Source organism: Penicillium chermesinum, assembly GCF_028974085.1.
Source record: "Penicillium chermesinum strain IBT 19713 chromosome Unknown utg000008l:1.0-1752722.0:1.0-1753981.0, whole genome shotgun sequence".
NCBI lineage: Eukaryota > Fungi > Ascomycota > Eurotiomycetes > Eurotiales > Aspergillaceae > Penicillium > Penicillium chermesinum.
In genome coordinates this window covers 703,831-724,190 of record NW_026695318.1, presented here as the reverse complement: position 1 = coordinate 724,190, position 20,360 = coordinate 703,831, and the positions used below count along the sequence as shown (strand labels likewise).

The window sequence follows — 20,360 nt, the reverse complement described above, 5'->3', positions numbered from 1 at the left end:
GCAGCTAAGGAATCAGTATATCGGACGACCTTCGTCCCATCGACGGGACTGTCTGTGATTGGTGGTAGAATCGTCATGGGTGGGAGTGGGCGTATCCTGCTGAGCATTCTCAACATTGTTTAGGGGGGATGACCATGATAGCCTTGCGCTGCCTCGGCGTGCACTGCCTCGGAAGTCATCCACATGGCCATTTGGTCCCACGCTGCTGATGCCTCCAATCCATTCCCAAACGCGTGAGACATCGCCACTGCGTCCTTCACGAACGGCGGCACGGACATTAGCATTGCCTTCGACAAAACGACGGACGCGGGCCCACAGTTCTTCACGCCGCTTGCCTTGCAATTCGAAGCGCAAAACGTCGTCTCGAAGCTGCCCAATAGGAATGTACGGCTCTGGAGCCCCGCCACAAGCATGCAGCGCAGCTTGCGTGGCCAAGCGGTCAAGAGTAGTGGCGACCAATTCGGGTACCCTAGCAAGGTCTGAGCGGCGAGCACGTACTAGGGAACGAGCATACATCAAGCCACAAGCGGTCAAGACTAGAAGTGAAATAGGGAGTCGATACGCGAGGAGAGCGAGTCGGACATAGCGGCGAGCGGCGCATGTGAAGGGGAGTCGGGCTGTTGATGTTGAGCTGAGGATAAGGACGGCGGAAGGTCTGTGATAGCGATGGCGCCTCTGTTAGTTCCGGTGCCCAATGTCAGAACCAAGATCTTATTTGAAGAAAAGAGGCCATAGGTTTCGCCAAAATCCGGAACAATATTTCGTAATGGAGACAGCGGCTTGTCTCTTTAAAGAGGAGAGTTACTTACTGCGTAGTGGTACTGACAACCTCGTCCTTGTCAATGATCTCACCAATAGCCCCTTTCCAAAGATCATCAAATTCCGTGTCACTCAGACCCTTGCGACGCTTCTTGGCGACCTGTTCTTTGAGCTTTGGCTCGGGGATCTCGGGCGTTGGTTCCCTTTCATTCTCGAGCTGGCCGCATTCATATTTGGCTCTGCGTTCACGAAGTTCTTCCACAGCCTTGTCTGCAACGGCCTTCACACGGCGGGCCTTCTCACTGTCTGGCTCGCAAGTTGGCGGTAGAGGCACAATGCCACCCAAAGAAAGCGGATGGGCTTTCAAAATGAAATCATGCTCACATCGTGCTTCAAAGTTGGGATAGCAGAAGGCATGGGGCGGACATGGTTCGCAAAGCGGCTCTAACACATTAGCCCATTCCGGTACCTTGGTTTCAGCCAAAGACCAGGTCGGCTTTCCAAGACCACAATAACCGATCTCGATCTTCTCCTTGCGCCACCAAGCAGCGAAGCCAATGAGAACAGATAAGATCACAACCCAGGAGGCAACAACACTCGTAGAGCTTTGCTTGTGAGAATGCTTGCGAGTTCTGGTCGGTGGTGCGTATTGTTCACTCTCCAAGGCAAGCTGCTCTTCAGGAGTAAATTCTTCACCGGGTACTTCGTCTTCATCCCCATCCTCTTCGTCCTCGTTGTCTACTTCAGATTCTTCGTCTTCGGATTCAGGTTCTTCTTTTGTCGCTTGGAGTCGTGATGCGAAGTCGAAAGAGGCTCTAGTGGGGGCCTTTATTCCGTCTTCTTGCTTGCCACCACTACCAGGAGTGACAGATCGTCGTGAGCGCAGTGTTCTCGAGCCCGAGCTCTCAACGGACAATCGTGAGCCGCTCTTGCGTTTGCTGTCGCGGCTAACTGGCCTGCCGACGGATTCGGGGCTACCGCTCTGAAAAGGGTTATCATCGGTGAAGATACTCCCCTCACGAGGTTCAGTTTTGATAGACGGTGTAGTCCCCTCCATGTCTTCGCTACGGCGTGTTTTCCGAGCGGTCGACTTTCTGGCCGAGGCAGCCACAGCCGCAGTAGGAGTTGTAGCCGCGTCATCATTAATTTCTGTGTCCGAAGCACGGGGGCGTTTTCCAACCGATCGAGCAGCACTCTTGCGCTTTACAGTCGCGGGTGTAGCGGGTGGCACTTCGTTGTCGGTATCCGCCGTGGAGGCGCGAGTACTTCGGCGAGTAGTACCCCGTCGGGTTCCTGCGGTCGATGCTATCGTCGATGGCGTCGGTGGCGGGGGTATAGAATCGCGGTCTTCCCGATCGCTGACAACGGAAGATCCTCGACTTCCCATGTCCGTGATACCCTCGCTTGTCCGTCTGACTCTTTCGCGCTCGCGGAGCAGCCTCCTGGCCTGTGGCAGCACCTCGTGTTCCAGGATTTGGATCAGCTGACTCTTCTTCGCCGAGGCAGGGTATGGTATGTCATGGTTGACAAGGATAGATCGTAAACGAGGGACCGTAAGGGAATTCAAGTCGAAGTCGGCTTGTAGGTAATCGAGTTCGTCCGCCATCGTTGTGGACGTCGCGAGAGGGGGGTCAATACTGTTGATGGTGCAAGCCGCCCTGGGCGCGAACAGGTTGAAGATGCAGGATGGTGAACGCGTGCAGTGTCCCCTGATCGAGCTCGCAAGGCGCGTTTCCAAAAGACCACCGATCACTCCTAAATATGGAATGTGGTCTGAGTGGAATAGGAAAAAAAGGTGAGAATGTTTGCCCAGGTGTTCACTAAGCCCACAGCCGGGTAGGATCGTAGCCACGGCAACAGGTGGGGTCAGCAAGCGGTACCCGACCAACTGCTGTATTTCTGTCTGGAATTAAAAATGCAAGTGTTGGTTGAGAGATAAGTAATAGGCCTGATATGGAGAAAATCAAATTTATCCTCCAAGTGGAATAACTTCTTGATGAAAGAAACACAAAGATGCAGAAGCTGTAAGCTGCATGATGACGTACAAACAAATATCATCACGTGATATCCACTGACTGGCAGTCGGGTTCAAAAGTAGTCTCAGGAAGCGAGCTTGGGTGTACGGAGTAGCTCTGAGTTAGTTTCTAGAAACATGAATGCTAGCTCTTTTCGCTGTACAAAGTAATAAAAACAATAATAGAACCCCTCCGGACATTCGAGGTAAAATTGTGGGTCTTCGTCCTGCCTGATTCATCTTGACATCACTTCGAACTCGATGGCAAATCCGAATCTTGCAAGCCCAAATGGCTTTAGACTTAGTTACTTGTGATGTAATTCTGGTAACATCTTTAAGTTGTCACGAGGGTGTTTCTCTTTCTTCATTAACTCCTCAACTCCAGACTACCCAAGTCCGCGTATCGCTTTCCATACTTGAATTTCATCATGACTTCTCGATATCTTTGGACGCAGACAGCGCTTAAACAACCCAGTCGAATTCACCTCTCTGCGCGCCGTCCTCTCCAACAGACCGGTCAAAGGCGATTCGAATCTGTTGACCCTACTCAACCTCCGCAAGATACGCCAAGCGGGCCGCGATGGTAGATTTCTCTTTCATTATTAGACCCCGGAACCCGAACAAGTACTGATATTATTTGATCGCAGGAGGATGATAACATCTGTCACGATTGGAATAGCAGGCATTCTCTATTTCATGCAAATGAATCGCGAGGTCAAAGCTGAAAAGGGTCTGGCTGAGAAGAACCAGGGTGCCAAATAGGATCGCCAAATGTCTGCAAGGGTCACGTATGCAGTATCTTCCACCAGTGTTATTTCTTGGAATTTGAATACTTGTAGCGATTTCGGTTAGTGCGTAGGATAGCTTCTCTTAAGGTACTCGTAGATGCGGCTGTGATCGCTAGTATTCAGATACTTGTCCACGAACAGATCGCGTATCTTTGCAAGGTCAGGAGAGGTCGGTCAATTCCTGTAACACTGGAGCTCCGATGTTGCATTGGCAGATTACTGACATGATATACTTGAATGGAACCGATGGGATATAACTTATCCAATGGATAGGTTGTACCTACTTCTAGCAACCAGTACTGAGTAGTCAGCCCACGAAGGCGTTTAATAATAACAGCTTGGGTGGGTACAGATGATATCATCGTCTAACGGTTCTAGAACCCGTCCCCACAATATCGCAGCAATCATGAACAGAAAGCCCACAAGATCAGACCCAAAAGGAGTTAACGTACCAGCCAGAAAGACATGTGCCGGGCATGTGAGCAAGCCTTGGCTCAATCGTATCCACCCAGGAGCTCCTCGCACAGCCCCTTAAAACAGGGAACGCTACGGGGTACTGAGGGGGTCTGTCAACGTTGCGTTTCCGATGGACCCTGACACCTCTCGAGCCCTTGCTGCCCTGAGATAACTGCAAATTATTTACAGGGAGGTCAGCTAAGAAGAAAACAATTGGTGGAATCGAAAAGATCGATTCCAGGGCTGCATCTCGCGATGGATCCTGGTGGCCAGGGGCCTAGCGACTCGACCAACTCGAGATCTGGCTTCCCCCCGCCTCAATCTGGGATTGGGTGGGCCGGGGAGCCGGGCGAGAATCTACCTCAGCCCTTTCCACATGCCGCATTCGAGCCCTACAGTATCGGCCATTACCTAGGAAACCCCGCTGCGTCGGCCGCTAGCCCTTTGAATCTGACAGGCCCTAATCCCAAAATCGCCATCCCCAAACTTGGGGTCGCTGCCAGGACCGACTACCCCAAAGTCCGAGTGGGGCGAGCATGCGAGGCGTGTCGAGGTCGAAAGGTCAAATGCAGCGGGGAAAGACCTGTTTGCTCGCAATGTGAGGCAAACCATATTCCGTGTTTGTACAAGGACCCAAAGGTAGCACGCGATCGGAAAGCCCTGGAAAGGCTTGCAAAGAAAACGAAGCAATATGAGTCGCTTCTTGAAGAGATTGAAAAAAGCTTGAAGGGGAGTACCGGGAAGCGGATTCGTCAGGTCCTCAATGTTAGTACCCTCCGCTCGATGGGTGATCTTGTCTCACAATCAAGCAGGACCCGGACGGACGCATGGAAATTGACAATGATTGGATGGAAGATCAAAACGACCGTGTTGATGATCCTGATGATGAAAACTCCGATGTTTCGTCGGTTGGATCATTTGATGGTATTGACACAGCGCAGGAAGACCTTCAACGAGATAGTGATGCCGCAGCCACAGGATTCTATGGAAAAGGCTCTGACGTATCATGGATGCAACAAGTCGAAGAGAGGCTCAGGACATCTGACTTCACGATAGGGAAAACCCCGATGTTTGGGCCTTTCGCCGGAGAGGGCCAATCTGCAGTGATGACTCCAATCAAGGAACTCAGCTATCACTTGGACGACCAGGAGCTCCCGCTTTACGATCCAGCTCAGCTGTACACGCTACCACCAAGGAATGTGGCCGAGAGGTACTACAAGACATATTTGAGAACCATACACTCCTCGTTCATGGTCATCAGAGAACCAGTTTTCACGTCGCAGTTCGTACACGTCTATCAGCAAACAGTCAACCCCCCTGGGGCTTGGCTGGCTGTTCTCAATTTGGTCTTAGCGTTGGGATGTCGCTATTCCCATGCCTGGACCGCCGTCGAGAATTCCCTTGACCATGTCTTTTTTAACCGGGCAAGGAAATTGAGCATGAGCGGAAATGTGCTATTCAAACACGCAGATCTCCAACAGATCCAAGTGGAAGCGTTAACAGCTATATACCTGATAGATTCAGGCCATCTTAACAGGTAAATCAATCTTGGACAAGGAAACGCGACTCTTTATGCTGATTTATGAAGGGCATCGAAGATTATGAGCATTGCCCTGCAATCCGCCCTGATCCTTGGGACCAATCTTCGATCCGAAGACCAGAACCTCGACCCATTATCCAAGGAGACACGCTATCGATTATGGTGGACTCTCAGTTGTATAGAAAATTTCATCACTTCCAACACCGGCAGAATTTCTGGTTTGAATGAAAACACAACCTCAGTCAGTCTGCCCAATCCCTTTGACCCAGAAATGGGCAGAACTCTTGGCCCTGTGATAGACCCTTCGAAAGATGGTCGCCTCAAGCCATCGATACTCCAAACGCCCGAAGAAGCAATGGAAACCGCTCTCTGGTTGCGTAAATCTGCACCGAGCCAGCCGCTTTTCTTCCACTGCCTATCCGATTTGGTGTCTATACATCAATCTTTTCTGAACAGGGTATACAGCATAGAAGGCCTGCGGGAAACTCCTGCCATTCTAAAGCAGCGGACTCAGAAGTATAGCGATGTCCTCGATTCATGGCTCTCGAAAGTCCCCGAAGTGTACAGATTCACAGATGCGACCGGCCATTTCAGCCCTGAAGCTGTGAGTGGCGAATTTGAATCCGACCGAGCAAAACTGGCTATAAGCTACTACAGCCTTCGGATAACCTTCTGCCGTCCATGCCTGACGAGCGAAAGCCAACGGCCGGAAAATGAGGCAAGTAAGAAGGGGATGACGAGAAAGAGCTTTCGCAGAGACCCTTGCTGCCAAGTGTTTAGATGCCGCTTGTTCTCTTATTCGTGTCCTTCCCGATGACCCTGATCTAAAATGGCTGGCGTATCATACGCCCCGATGGGGAATTACACATTACTTGATGCAAGCAATCACCGCTCTTTTACTTGGCCTCTTCATGAGCCCGGCTACCTATGAAGGTCCTTCGTCTCTTGTTGTTTTGACGCCAAGTCCCGGTGCCACTGAGCAGCCAGATATCAGTGTGAGCATAGTGGTGAATCATCTTCAGAAAGCAGTCACCTGGTTGCACTGTCTTGCTTCTGCTGATGCCTCAGCTGCGAGGGCATATAAATTTTGCGATAGCTGCATCTCTAGGATGGCACCCATACTGAATGTTGATGTCATCAATCAGGAAGAAAAGGATTGAGTCTAAGTTTCTGTCTTGTTAGGAAGCGGTCTCGCAGTGGCGCCGGAGGGGGACTTTTTATTTGTTTGGCGCTGGCGAAAGGTGGGCGGTGAGGATCAGTTAGTCTTATGCGACACTCAGGTGTATCAGAGCTCAACCAGTATGGTAGTTGCGTGAGAATTTTCCGATTTTATTTGGTCTGGTGCTAGTACAGAAACGCTGTAGTCCATGGTTTATTCCGAAGGTCAGTCTAATTGTAGATCAGAGCCAAGACCATGTGGTAGCTATTCGTGATGCTCAGGACTCCGTACATACGAGCTAGACCGAGTTTCCAACCCACTTGAGGCCTAAGAATAGAACAACGACCAGCCTAATCTCTTTTATCTTACCGGGCAATTAATGAATGCGTTCAGTGAAGTTGACCTGCAGCCATGACGAGTCGACCAGACCCTGTTAAGAATATGTGATCAACTGTCTGACTCGTCGGCAGGATCTCAATTTGACGTCAAAAGCCAGCTGTGGTTTCACGAAATCACCTTTAATTAAGGAGAAGAAAGCTGATTGGGTTGCGATGCACAAGGCTCGGAATGAAAGTAGATAATGAAGAGGCTGGGAGACCCACATCTGCCCGACGTTCAGGTTCCTGTGTCGTCCAACTCATGACTGGATGTTTATTGACCATTGCATGAAAGAGGCCTGGGCTGCTTCTGTGAGAAACACCCTTCGTTCGAGTCGAGTCGTGCAGAGTTATACAGATCGGAATGTGGTGTAAACCTTGAGGACCAGCCCGCGATCGATCTGAGGGACTCTAAACGTGGCAGCAGCTCGACACTGATTGGCCCTATCCGCCCAAACCCCACCGGGACCCGCGGATCGACAGAAAGCGCGGGAGTAAGAGACCGCAACGTCAGAAATCAAGGAGGCTGGCGACTGCCTCCTACAAATGGAAGCTGCGCCAAGGTCGAGCTTGCCTAATAGAGTTTTAGGCTGCGCTTTTCTCTTTCTCTTCTTCTTATCTTCCATTTGCATGACCTCGAATCTTTTCTCCCCAGCCTCTTCCACTTCCGTCGCATATCATAACATTGTATTGTTTGCTTGTGCTTGTATACTCTTGCCCGCCATGCGTTCTGCTCTTGGCGTGGCCTTGGGCCTCCTATCTTTGTCAATTTCGGCATCAGCTCAGACATATACCAGCTGCAATCCGCTCCAGAACAGTGAGTGACAGCGTCAACCCCCTCCCCCGAATGTTGACGAGGTGCTGACCAGAAATAGCTTGTCCCGCAGATCCTGCGCTTGGAAAGGCCGACCAGGTCTTCGATTTCACCAAGGGTTCCCCCTCAGCCTTTAAAGCGACTGGCAGCGTCAGCTACGATGGCACCAACGGAGCGACTTTCACGATTGCCAAGCAGGGTGACGGCCCCCTGATCCAGTCGAATTGGTACATCATGTTCGGCAAGGTGGAATACACGATTAAAGCGGCCTCTGGGACTGGAATTGTGAGCAGTGCTGTGCTTCAGTCTGATGATCTGGATGAGATTGATTGGGAATGGCTTGGAGGCGACAACAACAAGGTGCAGACCAACTACTTCGGCAAAGGAGACACCAGCACGTACAATCGGGGTGCCTTCAGTGACAATCCAGGGAACCATGATGAGTTCCATACATACTCAGTGGATTGGACCAGCAATCAAATTGTCTGGGCTATAGATGGACAGACTGTTCGAGTCCTCACACCTTCCACTGCAGACCCTGGCCAGTACCCGCAAACGCCTATGATGATCAAGGTCGGTATTTGGGCTGGTGGTGATCCCAGCAACCCCCAGGGTACCATTGGTAGGTAGAATCATTTCTCCCATGCTGGGGACTATCATGCTGATCTATGCATTAGACTGGGCTGGCGGCGTGACCGACTACAGCCAAGGTCCTTTCCAGATGTACATGAAGTCGATGACCGTCACTGATTATTCGACGGGCACTTCATATAGCTATGGTGACAAGACCGGTAATTGGCAGTCGATCATAGCAGCCGGTGGCAAAGTCAATGGTAACAGTGGTGAGGAGCCCACCTCTACGGAATCGGCCCCCGCGATCACTGCCACTGTGGATATTCCCGTCCCTTGGAGTGGAACCCACAAGGAGACTGCATCATGGGTCACTCCTGACACCTGGCCATGGGTTCCCACGGACGGCCCCTCCAGCTCTACAAGTTCAACCGGTCTACCGGCAGGCTGGGAATCAGGCTCTCGTTCCCTTCAACCTCCAGGCGGCGCTTTTTTGAGTGAGACTTCCCCCGAACACAACTTGCCCGTTAGAAAAGACGCTAAGATCGGTACCATTTCGCAGTATATTTCCCCCTCTTCGTCACTACCCTTGGCTTTTTCCTCGGATGTCTCTTCCCCTTCTGGTCGTGAGACCACTTCCTGGAAGAATGTGACCCGACATGCAACCACCAAGACTAGAACCAGGTTCCAACACCACAAGACGGGTATCCAGGCGCCGGCTGGGCCTACCGCGACCACCAATTTTCATTCAAAACCTACTGCATCTCACGCTGGTTGCAACTCTGTGCTGAGGAACCCGTCCAACATCGGGTGGACTTTCTATGCATTTTTCAGTGGTGTTTTTCTTTTCCTTTAAGAGGTAACTCGACATGGCCGACATGTATTATTATGATTGGATGACTCAACATGGCGTTTATGACTTTATCCTTTGTTAACCAGCTTGCGCCGGTTTCATTTGCGATTTCCCCGTGGCTCCCCGCGGAGGGTTGTAGCATATCGGCGTTGGCTTTGACTATTTCTTGTTCATTGTTTAGACCGTCATCGTCACAAGGCTTGGATACTTCCTCAGGAGTATTCGTGCTTTATTGTGTGACACTGGGCTCTTAGAGCTCATCCTTATGTTTTAAATGACGTCGGCGTCTCCATAGACCAATACGAATCATCGATGCAGATTACATTTGCTAAGCTCTACAGACAATAGCCCCCTAGCGCAGGGGGGTTGACTTGAATCATTCATGAGCCCCGAGTTACGCTTCGTTCCTGCAGTTGAGTGAAATACGTCTTTTACGAAGGAAGGTGTCTTGTCACTTGTCGGGGCGTATTCATGTAGTCCTCATCACACAGTAGGACACAATACCGGAAAGACAAAGGCAGCAGGGGTGGTGCGCATGTGCTCCGCTGTGCCGGTAACTCAAACTTGAACTCAGAATCCGGGGAATCCCAGCTGAAATATGCCCCAGAAAATCAATATCTTCGATATGCTAACTCCTTTAGCACCCAAGAGCTATCTTAATGGGTCATACCTACTCAAAAGAAAATGTGCTTGAGCGCACTTACGATCTAGCTCGGAATTATCACGAGAATTGAAGATATCAATATTTCGCTACATGAGTCTGCCATCCACCCAGCAAATCGATGGCTGTTATAGCCCGTTGGTTCATTCCATGCGTTCGTATGATTGCTCAAACATGACTTTGAAGATGCACGCCATTTTGCCGGAACATCTTGACCAATCGCATGATTCCCAACCATGGCATATTAATCGAGCTATCATGACCTGTATACAGGAATAAGTCGTAGACGCATCCACCAAAAGTGCAACCCAGAAAAGGCGCCACCATTGGGACCTATGACAAAAGTCAGCACCGAGTAAATTAAGCCAAAAAGTCTTTTGTCCAGAGGCATGCGTACCCAGAAGAAGTAGTTCCCAGCTTTCCAGACCTCTTGTCCATACCCAAGCATGTAAGAGACTAGGCGGGGTCCAAAATCTCTAGCCAAATTGATCGCATACCCTGTCTCCCAGCCAAAGCAGGCTCCTATGCCGAATATCACAAAGAATAGTCCTAGCGGTGTCAGTTGTCCTACTCCGAGGCTGCCGTCGTCTTTCAGTGCGAATATCATGAACATCAATATCGCACTAGCCAGAAACTCCGAGAAGAACTGGCCTGCCTTCGTCATAAAATCTACCGGGTAAGTACAGAATATGCCCCCTGTTGCGGTGTCTGAGTATCCGGGCACGGTGCGTTTCCCTGGTCCGCCTTCGTAGTCATCTATCGCAGATTTATAGTTGCCATACACGATAGCTGCCCCGCACATGGCACCCAGGACCTGCGCCGCAGCATAGAGAGGAAATTTGCGCCATGGGAATTGTCTGAGAACACAGTTTGCAAAGGTGACTGCCGGGTTGATATGAGCTCCGGAGGCACCACTGGTATACACCCCGAGCATAACACCTAACCTAAAAGATTATCAGTGCTCAGGTCAAAGAATCGAAGAACAAGTGTTTGAGAAACAAGACTTACCCCCATCCCCATGATATTGACTGATAATCGCCTTTCTGTCCATGGCTAAGCAAGACCTGTGCAATAACTCCATTCCCGAAGAGTACCAAGATCATAGTCCCAAAGAATTCAGAGATAGCATCACGCGAATACTCCTTAAGCCGTGACAGAGCGAGCGGCTCAGTCGTCTCAATATTAGACCCGTTATCCTGAAACGACGACGCCTGACCAATCGAGCATGACCCACCGTCATGGCTAGGGGAGCACTCAATTTCCGTGTTTTTCGGCATCAGATGGAAGTCTGTCTTCGTTTCTGGACACAAATACATGGTTCAAGGACCTAGCGATGTGAAAGAGTATCTTGCAACATCCAAATCCGTGGGCATCTCAGGATGTCCCTCCACGTCTCGCCACAGAGTAGCCATTGGATGATATATCTTGCCCGCCGCACGTCCCTATGTAACGCCGAGTGATACTTTCTGACCTTCCTCGGGTCCGGGGGGATTGAATGCAGCGCCCTCGTGCGAGAAAGGCGTGTCTCATTAAATGGTATGGGCCCGAGAAAGTAGTGCAACGTTGTATATGCACAGGAGATAACGGACGGCGTCAAGGAAAACGAGTGTGGAGGCCTCTCCAGGGACTGAGAAAAGTCCAATGGCTCAATATGGATGTTGGCCCCTTTTTCTTATTTTCTGGCCACGGAATAAAGGAAGACGAGCTAATTCCTAGGGACCTGACAACCCTGATTTCCATCTCGTTTGCGCAAACGGGTCGTTTGGCCCAGAAGCCGCAAAACGCCGGTTGAATTTGGCTAACTATTTTTGCCCTCTCGACTATGCTAGATTGTAGACGTGTCACTATCAAGACTGCGCGCTTCCTACAGGATGATCCCTCTGCAAATGGGCGTACCTGGCATACGCTGATCTGGGTGGGACAGAGGGGGGCTTCTATGCTTCAGTCGCCCCTCAAGAAATCTATCCTTTCACCCCTCGCATCCAATATCCCAGCTTTTTTTGTCCAATATCAGAGGACTCAGTAAATTGCAGGCCGGATTTGAATCACGGAAGGTTACACACGATCACATATCGACCTGAAGGCATTAAAGACTTGGTGTTGGGGCGATTTTCTCCGTCCACCGCTTCGTACGAGATGGGAGGTCAATAGTGCCGGTCCTTTTTCCCTAATACAGGGCTTCAGATACACCGATACGTTCCAGCTTCTCTTCTCGTGTTGCTGACAGTCATCATGACACCCAATCTTGGTGGCCATGTGACGAGGGTTCCCTGTTATGTAGCATCTCCAGAATAGAGTTATCGCTACGGAAAGTATGCTTATCGAGGCGCGCAGACTAATATAGCTACATGGTAGTCATAATTTGAGATTAGATATGCATATATAGTTTATTATACATGTGGAGTTTCAAATAACGGTCCAATAGAATTGTTTGTAGCCTCGAAATGATCATTCGCAGATATGCTCGCTTATCCTGGACAATAATCAATAGGTCTCTCGATGGAACATTACTACCCGAAGCGAGACCTTCAATAACACGAGTTGTAACGTTCAAGACTGCCATAGCCATCCCTCGGCGATGACGATTCCAATTATTTAACAGGGCACCCGTCAATGCAAAAGATTGGAACCTCAGCTATACGCGATTCGAAACGAAAGACATTACGGGGAAGTACCTACCATGCGTACAATGTCGCAGAATCTTTTCTCGCTTCCAACACAACAATCTGCTATATGAGCGAATTAAGACCTCAACATCAAACAAAGGAGAGCATAAAAGCGATGTTGGCAGGCACAGCCACCGAAATCTAACAGTCAGGTCATTTCAGCGCGATGGAATCTGCAACGGTACGGTGGAAATACTAAACGAGGCACCAAGGCTCGCTCTGTGTGCATTGTGCAGAGCCGAGTGGAAAGTATCCAACCACCCGGCCTCACTTGACAGGGTCTGCCAGTGCCACAGTTTAGGGCATATGTGCTTTCTTAGGACCGAGTCAGGTTACACGGCGCGCTCATATGCTAGTACGGGCCGCTGAAGCGCGGGATGTCGCTCGACATATCCGCAATTTGGCGCCCACACACTCACTCAGGAAGGCAGTAATAACCTGCGTTATGCCCTCGCTACTATACGGCTCAGAAGCCTGGTACGGGGGCCCCACCAAGCCAATTCGCCGCCTCCATGGGCCTACCATGCTCAGATTCTACCTGGAATGGTATTTGACCCATTGGACAGGACTCCCGTCCGATTACAGCAGAGGAGCTTAGGAAAGCCTTGTATCTGGGGCAAAATTTGCCTCCCCAACGTACTAAACGGAGGCCAATATGTGGAGTAGTTGGGCATATATGTAATAGATGGCCTGGTAGGCAAAACACTAATTTTTTGGGTAGTTAATATTATCCAATTTGAGTATTTCTTCTGATTCAGGGGGGCCTGTGGAGCCCATCCATATGCGTAGCCCATTCGTGAGTCACGTTAGCAAAAGTTGTATTGTTTGATCCCCTTTCAGCCAAGTAATTATTCAGGATGCTGCACTTTAGCAGACCCCTGCCCAAGGACAATCTTCTACCACATGTTTTATTATTTCAGTGCCTGAATACTATGAATAACAGAACTCATCCACCATCAGGTAAAGACCTCGGGACCTCAGGATAGTAATTTAGGCTTAGTAACATACCCATAATATCTTTTAGCAAGCAAGATCCACTAGATTAGCATAGAAATACCAGTCGATTCGGTAAATCTGATACTCTAATCAGAAGAGCCAGGATTCTTTTCGTCATAACGTTCGTGATAACAGTTGTGATAACATTTAGGACTTTTCTTTGTCGACAGGGTACGATTGAGGTAAAGGATGAAGACTTGAGGTATCAATATCAAAAAGAACCCAGCTAATTCCCCAGTAAGAAACCATACGCCGCTGCAAGGCCATGATTCTCGTAGGCTTTGGAACGGGGAGCAAATATCGGAAGAATTAGAAGCCATAGCTAGAGTCGACTCCGAAGCTCCTGATTGATGGGAATCAACATGAGAATATCAATCTTGTTATCTTGTATCTGTATAATTCACAAATATTGAATATAAAGGTGTAGCTTGTTCTCCTGGCGATTGAACTCGAAGGATAGGGTATAAGAGTGAAGGTGGAAAAGGTTAAAGATTTTACTGTGGCTAAGCCAAATAAGTTATTGAATATTGAATTAGGACACTTGACTAACTAAGGGCATGGTAAATTATGTAATATTTGAGTGACGAAAGAGAGAATGGAAGAGTAATAATGAGGTAGTTCACCTGTTGCATTTAGGATCCAATGATCGATAGCGGCAAAGCCTTGTCTGAATTATCTGTCGACAGAGGCATGAGTAACAAGGATTTGGTAATGCATATATGAGAACCGCCTTAAAGGAGGAGGAACCAAGAATATCAAATTCTCAGAAAAACACAAGTAGACTTAATATCAATTCCGGTATATTGCTTTAAACTGAGCGAAATAACAGCATTCGGAGCCCCAATTGCCGCAGGACTCGCATTGGGGTCATGGCGCAACTTCACAGACCTGAGTGATATGAACAGGGCAGGAGGCTCAGTATTCGAGCTCAGCTGACATTTGCGGAGAGTATATTGAAATCTGCAGAGTGGGAAGAGGTGAGCAGATGGGTAGGGGCTGTCTGAGAGATGATGAGGGTAAACAGTCCAATAGTACTCAATCATTCGAGCCGAGAACCAACGGGGTTCACGCCATAAAACAAGCAGAGACTCTTCATCCCTAGTTTTCAATCTAGGCCATCTCCTCCACCATACATATCAGAGATCACCAATAGTGCTAAAGGAACGGTCATAGAATTGAAGATATGCATGGCGGATAGGAATGTCGAGGCATCATCCGCAAGAGCGCCTTTGATCAGTGTTTCTGGGGAGTTTGAAGATGGAGACGAAGAAGAGTTAACTCTTGAAGTTACGAAAGGTGGAGATATTGCAGAAGCTAAAGAGGCCACGGAAGCGGCAGCTATGTGACTAGTCCCAATTCTGCTACGAACAATAGATGCCTTGTCGTCAGCCGAGCCTTCAGGCTCGAAATCCTTGTAAGACATGATGCTTTTTATAATAGCACAGGACCAGGAAATATAGACTTTCAATAATCGAGGACGTTAAAGTAAGAAATAAGGAGATCATAAATTTAAAAATTGAGGGGTTTCATATCTCATGCCAGAAAATAAGGGGCTGTTACAATACTGAGTTGAGAAATGGATCAGAAAAGCTCGCCTAAAAGCATACCGTCACGGTCCGCCATCCCAAGAAAAAAAAAATCATGATCAACCGTAGCATGAGCAGAACCTATTTTGAGCGCTGATAATCCTCACCCTCTTTAACAAAGATACAGTTGAGTTCCTCTCCAGGGCTGAGAGTGACCTCAAACCGCAACCGAGGATCCTCAACACGATCCTTGCCACTGACAGGCAAAGCAATGATACGTTCATAAGTCTGTAAGATACGAATAATAGTATAACCCATTTCAATCGTCGCAAATTGCTGCCCAATGCAGATACGAGGCCCTCCATTGAAAGGAATAAAGTGCCAAGGACGCGGCGACCATCCCGATACCCAGCGCTCGGGGATCCACTTGACGGGGTCAAAGTAGTTCTTCGAATCGGGGCCGTCGTACAGATCAGGATCACGCTGCATCAGAATGGTCGAGTAGATGACTCGGGAGTTCGCTCGCACGCCAACAGGCTCAAGACCGTCCGGCCCACCGCCACGCGGAAGCGTGGTATCCTTGAGCGAGTATCGAACGTTGAATGGCACAACGGGGTACACGCGCATAGTTTCATTAATCACGGCACTCAGGTACTTCATATCCTTCAGGTCATTGTAGCTCGGTTTACGCCCGTTAGCACCTAGGCCCAAACGGTCGTTGATCTCTTGACGAAGTCTCGCGACAACCTCAGGGTGCCGAGAGAGTTCGAACAGGCAGAAGGACAGGGTTCCAGCCGTGGTATCTCGGCCTGCGAGAAGAACAGCTACGAGTTGATCCCGCAGAATGCGCGGGTCACGGGTAAAGCGAGCTAGTGCATCGAGGAAGGTTTCGCGGTTTGACAGCTTCTGGTCCAGCTCTGCCGTAGACAGAGAAAGCACGGTGTCAATGTATGGCTGGATGAACTCGTCCATAATTTTGAGATTAGCGCGGAACTCTTTGCGTGACATGAGAGAGCTGAAAACACTATTGGGTAGTAAGGAAACATTAGCTTTTGCGTTCACCAATAGGAGATTAACTGTGTCACGAAGTACGAGAAGCCACTCACCCGAATCGGAATAGCTCGGCTTGACGTGCTTGCACATATCTGAACGCCTCTGCAAAACGTGTGGCAGGGTTCTCGAGAGAATCAGTGCCTTGCCCAAGGAGGTAGTCGGTCGCTGCATCGAGAGTGTACCGGAAAAAGAGCGAGCCGACATCCACGACCTTGCTGCCTTGAGGCGAGGGGCTTCCACCGAGGAGGTCGATCAGCTTCTGAACATGCTTTTCGAAGATCTCGGTGTCAACAATGCGATCACGAGCAAACATGGGACGAATCAGTTGGCGGGATTTTGACCACAATTCACCATCAGTAGCGAAAATACTGTCGCCGAGGAACTCTTTCCACTCGCGATGGAAAGATTCGCCCTTGCCATAGTCGGCGAATTGACCAGTGAGGACGGCCTTGATGTTCTCAGGGTCTATAGTCAAGATCATTCGGGTTGAAATACCTGCATCAAGCTCAGAAGTTTTGGATTTGGTGGAACCTCCGGCCTTGATAATAGTGTTCCTCCAGAATTCGAGGTCTTGGCCAGCTTGATTGGCCAGGTGGCCCTTATAGAGGAAGTCGAGTGCTGTTCAAATCCTGGTCAAATTGGGCTCTCTTATGACCGCAAATCCTTGAGCTCGTACCATATGGATACCGGAAACTGATCTTGGGTGCCCGTGCGCCCAGGCGTGAGATCTGGGCGGAAACTTGGAGCTTGCGAAACACAGAGAGGGCCGTGAATATCCCCAGGGCCCACAGGACGGCCCTCCCGGGGGTCATGCCGTGTAGAATTTCTTCAATCATTGTGGGTTGATGAAGGAAGAGGAAGTCCTTTGGCAGAAAGGTGGAGGAAACATGGGGATGCTAAGCGGGACTAAATACTATATAGGCCCGCGGCCCCGCGCGCAACCCCGGTGGCCCGGGGTATGAAGATGAATTAGGTCCTTTCCTCTAGTTCACCTGGGTGCCTAGACTGCAACAAGGCCCAAAGAGGATCCGAGAGTCTCAGCCCGGACTCGGAAGGCGTCCTGATTTAAACACACGCTAAGATTGTACGACGGAGTGACTGGGCCACTCGTAGGAGCCGTTTCTATCAATCCGGGGCACGAATTAACCCTATTCCCCACATTCCCCAGAAAACGGAGAGAGGGCCCTATGAGCATCACTTGGGTCTCGAAGGGATGAAGAGGAAGGATCGCCATGTCCGAGGTTTGAGAGTTCAAGCCCTGCTTAGTGACTTAATCCCCTTAGCCGACTTGTAAGACATTTCCATAATGACCAGCATTTAATTGAACGAAATCAGATATTGTCTCTCTGCAAGAAACTATTTGTCTCAGCAGTAATACCCAGTTCTGGAATTTATCCAGTTTATCCATAGTTCAGCATGGGCATGGCTGAAGATCATTGAGTGGCTTTCCCAGACCTCGGCTGGCCCGATTTCACGTTGTCATGATTCCGAGTGGAGGCCGACCCGCATAGTAGAGCTTCTCTACTTTGAGACTGTACTCCTCATACTACCAGTAGTATGATCGATGCTAGTATCTATGTTCCTTGACAACCGCCAATTACTGATTGTGCCTGGCCCGCCCTTGTTCCGACTAATGAATGAGCTTCTTTATTCTTTATATGCCGCTTTGGCTACCCCGGCTGGACGCTACAAGTCGCCCTCAACTTGAATGCAATGCCGGTAAAACTACCAAGGGTCCTCAAGTCGACGTTTATGAAATCTGTCCAGGGTCTTATGCAACCCATGGCACAGGCGAACTTAAATTGAGAACATCCTCAAAATTGGTACTAAGCGCAGATCTTTTCCAGGGGTGTATGCAGCCCCTTGTCGCGAAGCGGGGCAATCCTGGCATTGTTCCTACGTGAGATTTTCTCCAGCCAGAGGGGCCATCTTCTTTATGCGTGTTTTGGACCTTCGAATGTGGGGATACACCTCATTCAAAAAAAACAGATGTCTTCAAGCAGAGGCCTTCCAGTTCTAAGAAGGCACTATAGATACATAGGTGACACATCCAATATCTACTTAGGTATGGATACAATGAACCTGCAACTTTCATGTTTCGCTTCATCTCCGAAATCAATATAGCTGTAGCGTATGGCAAGCGTGGATGTCAGCGCATAGAGTAAAGGCCACCGGCTATAAAAGGCCTGGGCAGGCTTCAGTCCGTCACTGCTTAAGAGGCTGGCATAGGCCCAGGACTGGCAGCGGCCAAATCGGGGAATAAAGTACTAGTCCCAATTGGGAGGTTGTCGCCACAATTTCGAGGAATCAACTAGCAACTTTCATGGTCACGTGCAAGACGCATTTTCGTCCCGAAGCTATCATTGTCGGTCTCTAGGCTTGCTGCATTCACTATCACGCTCTGTGAAACTCGCGACCGCCAGCTCCTCTATATCCGGTGCGCGTTTCCTACATCTGAATCCTTCTCTTCCATATACCGCCATCTCGCCTTCCACCCTTTCATCTTCTGAACGAGTTCTACCGCCATTTGACCTTTCTTCAGTGGCGGCGTGCGACACCTGCTGTCTATCAGATACAAGTCCTGATTTGAAATCGCCCGTTTAATATCATTTTCGCCAAAATGGCTACCCAAATTCAACAGGACTCTCCGCTCTCTGCCGCCATAGCCAATGTCATCAAGCCCAAGCTAGTGGAGATGGGTTGGAGCACCGACGATGGCCAGGAATCTGCGCTGATTGAATACATCGTTCTCATGTTGATCAACGGCAAGACCCAAGAGCAACTTGCGTCTGAGCTCTCCAATGACTTCTTGGGACTTGAGGAGGGCGACACCCAGGCGCTGGAGTTTTCTCACTGGCTATTCGGTGAAGTCGAAGTTCTCACCCAGCAATTCAATGGTGCTCCAAGTGAAGCCGTGGCAACTCAACAACCCGGGAATGGCAATACTTCTGCAGGAAATGGCGTGGATGCAGAGATGGGAGATGCCAGTGACACCATGTTAGTTTAGCCCCTCCCCGAATTGATCGTTACCAGCATTCTAACCTTCGCGTCTCCATCGATAGCCCGACAGGACCAAGAGCCATGCGAGGAAATGGGCGAGGCCGAGGCGGCATGCTCAACCAAATCAACCGGACCTTAGAGCGCAGCAACGATTCTTCACTGCACCGAGTCCGCGGAAATGGTCGTGTTGGTGGACGTGGACAGAATCAAATGAAAGGTGGAAGACAAAACAATAACCGCGCGCGAAATATGGGCAACAACATGGGAATGCAAGGCAACATGGGTATGAACATGAGTCCAGAGAATCAGATGCAGCTTTTCTCGATGTTGGAAGAGCAAGCTCGCATGATGGCCCAGTTCATGCCGGCTGGCTTCACGCCACCTGCCATCAACCCGGCATTCCAGAATGGCCCTCAGCAAGGGCGCTCCCTCTTCGACCGAGTTGAGCGTCAAGGTCAACGCGGAGGCGCCAAATTCAACAAGCGAGGCCAAGGCCAACACCATCAAAATACTGATACCGACATGGATATGGATACGGACGAGGCCAACCCCAACAATACCTGCAAATTTAATCTGCGTTGCACTCGAAAAGACTGTGCTTTCGCCCACCAGTCTCCTGCTGCCCCCGAGGGAACCTCGATTGATGTCACTGACGTCTGTTCATTTGGAGCTGCGTGCAAGAACAGGAAATGCACTGGTCGTCATCCCTCACCAGCGGTCCGATCCGCGCATCAAGCCGAGGAAATGTGCCGCTTCTTTCCCCATTGCACCAATCCCCACTGCCACTTCAAGCACCCTAGCATGCCGCTGTGCCGCAATGGTGCCGATTGCAAGACCGAGGGATGCCAGTTCACCCACCTTCAAACCCCCTGCAAATTCAACCCTTGCATGAATCCAAGCTGTCCATACAAGCACGCCGAGGGCCAGCGTGGTCAAATTCCCGATAAGGTGTGGAAAGCCACCCATGTCAGTGAGCGCAAGTTTGTCGACGAGGAGGATGGTCCGGAGGAACTTATTAAGCCTGAGGCAACCGACGCGTCTCAAAACCAAGAGCTCACAGCCTGACTCCGCCTTAACTGAACGAGAATGACGAAAATCAATTATCTGAGAGGATTCCCCTTCGCTTCA

At 49.8% G+C, this 20,360-nt stretch overlaps 6 protein-coding genes across 6 annotated transcripts; 3 read left to right on the top strand and 3 right to left on the bottom strand.

The window, feature by feature from the left end:
- Nucleotides 1–12: 12 nt before the first annotated feature.
- Nucleotides 13–2,365, bottom strand: N7468_010061 (putative sister chromatid separation protein (Src1); the record flags this gene model as incomplete). Its single annotated transcript, XM_058479356.1, has 2 exons — nucleotides 13–655; nucleotides 810–2,365. 2 exons carry the CDS (start codon nucleotides 2,363–2,365, stop codon nucleotides 13–15), a joined length of 2,199 nt encoding a protein of 732 aa, XP_058325924.1.
- Nucleotides 2,366–4,272: 1,907 nt separating this feature from the next.
- Nucleotides 4,273–6,717, top strand: N7468_010060 (transcription factor domain-containing protein; the record flags this gene model as incomplete). The annotated part of the gene is made up of 4 exons (XM_058479355.1): nucleotides 4,273–4,782; nucleotides 4,830–5,554; nucleotides 5,606–6,279; nucleotides 6,338–6,717. The coding sequence occupies 4 exons, from the start codon at nucleotides 4,273–4,275 to the stop codon at nucleotides 6,715–6,717; spliced, it is 2,289 nt and encodes a 762-aa protein (XP_058325923.1).
- A 1,099-nt stretch (nucleotides 6,718–7,816) lies between these two features.
- N7468_010059 (glycoside hydrolase family 16 protein) lies at nucleotides 7,817–9,333 on the top strand (the record flags this gene model as incomplete). Its single annotated transcript, XM_058479354.1, has 4 exons — nucleotides 7,817–7,910; nucleotides 7,981–8,529; nucleotides 8,585–9,003; nucleotides 9,040–9,333. 4 exons carry the CDS (start codon nucleotides 7,817–7,819, stop codon nucleotides 9,331–9,333), a joined length of 1,356 nt encoding a protein of 451 aa, XP_058325922.1.
- An 826-nt stretch (nucleotides 9,334–10,159) lies between these two features.
- Nucleotides 10,160–11,307, bottom strand: N7468_010058 (uncharacterized protein; the record flags this gene model as incomplete). Its single annotated transcript, XM_058479353.1, has 3 exons — nucleotides 10,160–10,324; nucleotides 10,389–10,935; nucleotides 11,000–11,307. The coding sequence occupies 3 exons, from the start codon at nucleotides 11,305–11,307 to the stop codon at nucleotides 10,160–10,162; spliced, it is 1,020 nt and encodes a 339-aa protein (XP_058325921.1).
- A 4,013-nt stretch (nucleotides 11,308–15,320) lies between these two features.
- N7468_010057 (cytochrome P450) lies at nucleotides 15,321–17,068 on the bottom strand (the record flags this gene model as incomplete). Its single annotated transcript, XM_058479352.1, has 3 exons — nucleotides 15,321–16,203; nucleotides 16,286–16,850; nucleotides 16,909–17,068. The coding sequence occupies 3 exons, from the start codon at nucleotides 17,066–17,068 to the stop codon at nucleotides 15,321–15,323; spliced, it is 1,608 nt and encodes a 535-aa protein (XP_058325920.1).
- Nucleotides 17,069–18,852: 1,784 nt separating this feature from the next.
- On the top strand, nucleotides 18,853–20,297 carry N7468_010056 (mRNA-binding protein NAB2; the record flags this gene model as incomplete). Its single annotated transcript, XM_058479351.1, has 2 exons — nucleotides 18,853–19,229; nucleotides 19,295–20,297. 2 exons carry the CDS (start codon nucleotides 18,853–18,855, stop codon nucleotides 20,295–20,297), a joined length of 1,380 nt encoding a protein of 459 aa, XP_058325919.1.
- Between the last annotated feature and the right edge of the window lie 63 nt (nucleotides 20,298–20,360).